This window comes from Centruroides sculpturatus, unplaced genomic scaffold (genome assembly GCF_000671375.1).
Source record: "Centruroides sculpturatus isolate CEXI.00-Female unplaced genomic scaffold, Cexi_2.0 scaffold3364, whole genome shotgun sequence".
In the NCBI taxonomy this organism is placed as follows: Eukaryota; Metazoa; Arthropoda; class Arachnida; order Scorpiones; family Buthidae; genus Centruroides; species Centruroides sculpturatus.
This window is the reverse complement of record NW_019387454.1, coordinates 8,708-10,827: the sequence shown is the minus strand read 5'-3', so window position 1 is coordinate 10,827 and position 2,120 is coordinate 8,708. Positions and strand designations below refer to the sequence as shown.

The window sequence follows — 2,120 nt, the reverse complement described above, 5'->3', positions numbered from 1 at the left end:
AAACAGAAAAACTAAATTGCTGGAAGATGATGAACATTCGGAAAAAGTATTTTTACAGATTGGATTGAAGAAGATCCCTGAAATTAAAAGTAAGGCAGTTAAGATTTATTTACCACATTGGAATTTAGAAAATGGAGTCGGTGAAGTTTGTCTGATTACCAGAGATTTGGATAAAAAGAATCCACGTGCTGATCCGGAAGAAACTGTTCGTCATTATAAAGAACTGTTACAAAAACATGAGATCACGTGTATTTCTGGGGTCGTATCTCTACGTGAATTGAATACTGATTATAAAGAATATGAAGCGAGACGAAAACTATGTAATGCTTATGATACATTTCTAACAGACAGGAAAACACTTGCTTCAGTCATTGCGGCATTGGGTAAATTTGTCAATGCTAATAAAATACCTCGTCGAATTAACATAAATTCTAAAAATTTAAAAAAGGAAATTACTAATGCATTAGCTTATTGTATGTGCTTTGTCAAAGGGAAAGGTTCTGTTTGTACTGTTTGTGTTGGTCATATTTCTCAGCCAAAAACTGAATTGGTCAAGAACATTATTACTGCTGTTGAGAAATTTTCGGATAGTGTTCAGGGTGGTTGGCGGAATATCCAAACATTGCGTATTAAATGTGCTAAGTCTCTTGCGATACCATTTTATGTATCTCTTGAATCGCCAAACGAAGTAGATTTACCAACATCGGTGGTTACTAACGAACCAATTGAAGATGAATTAACTACTTTAACAAACGGTCGTGTTAAAGTATATCCCGACGGAGAGGTTGAAGTAGTAGAATCTAAGAAAACAAAAAAGAAACAGTTAGGCAAAAAAAAGACAAATTTGAAACCAAAATCAAAAAAGATTGCTAAGAAGGAAACTGAATTACCAAATAATTCCAAGAATGATTTAATGAATGATGAGACGCAAGTTAAAAATGAAGAATCAAGTACGTTAATGAAAAAAGTGAAGAAACGTAAAGCTAATGAAGAACATGAATCAGCTGATACATCAATAAAGAAAAACAGAAAGAAGATACTTAAAAGTGGGGAAAATCAAACTGAATATTGCAAAACATTAAAACAAATGGATGACAATGATGAAAAAAATCAGAAATTAAAAGATACATCAGCAAAGAAAGTAAAGAAACAAAAACTGTTAAAAACAAAGAAAAACAATGTAAAAAAATCAATTACAATAAAGAAACAACTTGATTTCAGAACCTGAATTGATATGCCTACAATACTGTTTAATTTTTATTTAAAATAATTTTAAAAGATATGATTAATATACTTTTAAAACACAATTTATTAATACATATTTTTATGTAGTAAATTTTAATAAATTGTTACATAATTGAATAATTACCGTATTAGCCCGAATATAATGCAAAAAAATATATTAATTTATCCCGTGTTGAAATTTTTCTCCGTTGTGTGTCGCTTCGCGTTGAATTTTTATCTATGTTAAATTATTTTGAATTCTAAAGTTTGATTAAAATTATATATTTTGATCATGTTAATTAACACTAAGAACAAACTGTTGAGTTTATCACAGTAACACAATTTGAAGAGGCATTTATTAAATAACTAAAGAAAATGACCATTGTGAAAATCAAATGAGTCGACCTTTCAAAAATTCTTCCACATTTTGAAAAGCATTTGCAGCACGCAATGCTGTTTTTTCTAAATACATTTTATTGAAGAATTGAAGGTACAATTCTAGGACAGAGTGATGCAATTGGGACTTTGACAGAGCTGTAGAGCATATTTATAGGAACAAAAAAGTCAAAGAAACCATGCCTTGGCCAGATATAAGCCCCCCAAAATGCCTTTATGTGAACTTTTTGCAACCCTCGAAAAATGGGTTAAAATTGAGATTAAAATTTCCAGGAGTTGCTTTTATAACTGTTTCAAAAATTATATTTATGGATTTTTTACATGTTCTTTGTATTAAGCTCAATGGTCTTTACAACTAGTTAATAAATAATTAGGAGTTTTTATTTTCTATAATGTTTACATTGTTACAATTGAAAATTTTTAATATTTTACAAAAAATCTAATATTTAAGTTAAGTAATTATTTTCATTATATATTAGTTTATAATTATTATGCAGTTT

At 28.9% G+C, this 2,120-nt stretch overlaps 1 protein-coding gene across 1 annotated transcript; it reads left to right on the top strand.

Moving 5' to 3' along the window:
* Window positions 1-7: 7 nt before the first annotated feature.
* Window positions 8-1,228, top strand: LOC111616431 (ribosomal L1 domain-containing protein 1-like; the record flags this gene model as incomplete). Its single annotated transcript, XM_023357842.1, has 1 exon — window positions 8-1,228. A coding segment is annotated over one exon (1,221 nt), but the record flags the coding sequence as incomplete, so codon positions are not given.
* Between the last annotated feature and the right edge of the window lie 892 nt (window positions 1,229-2,120).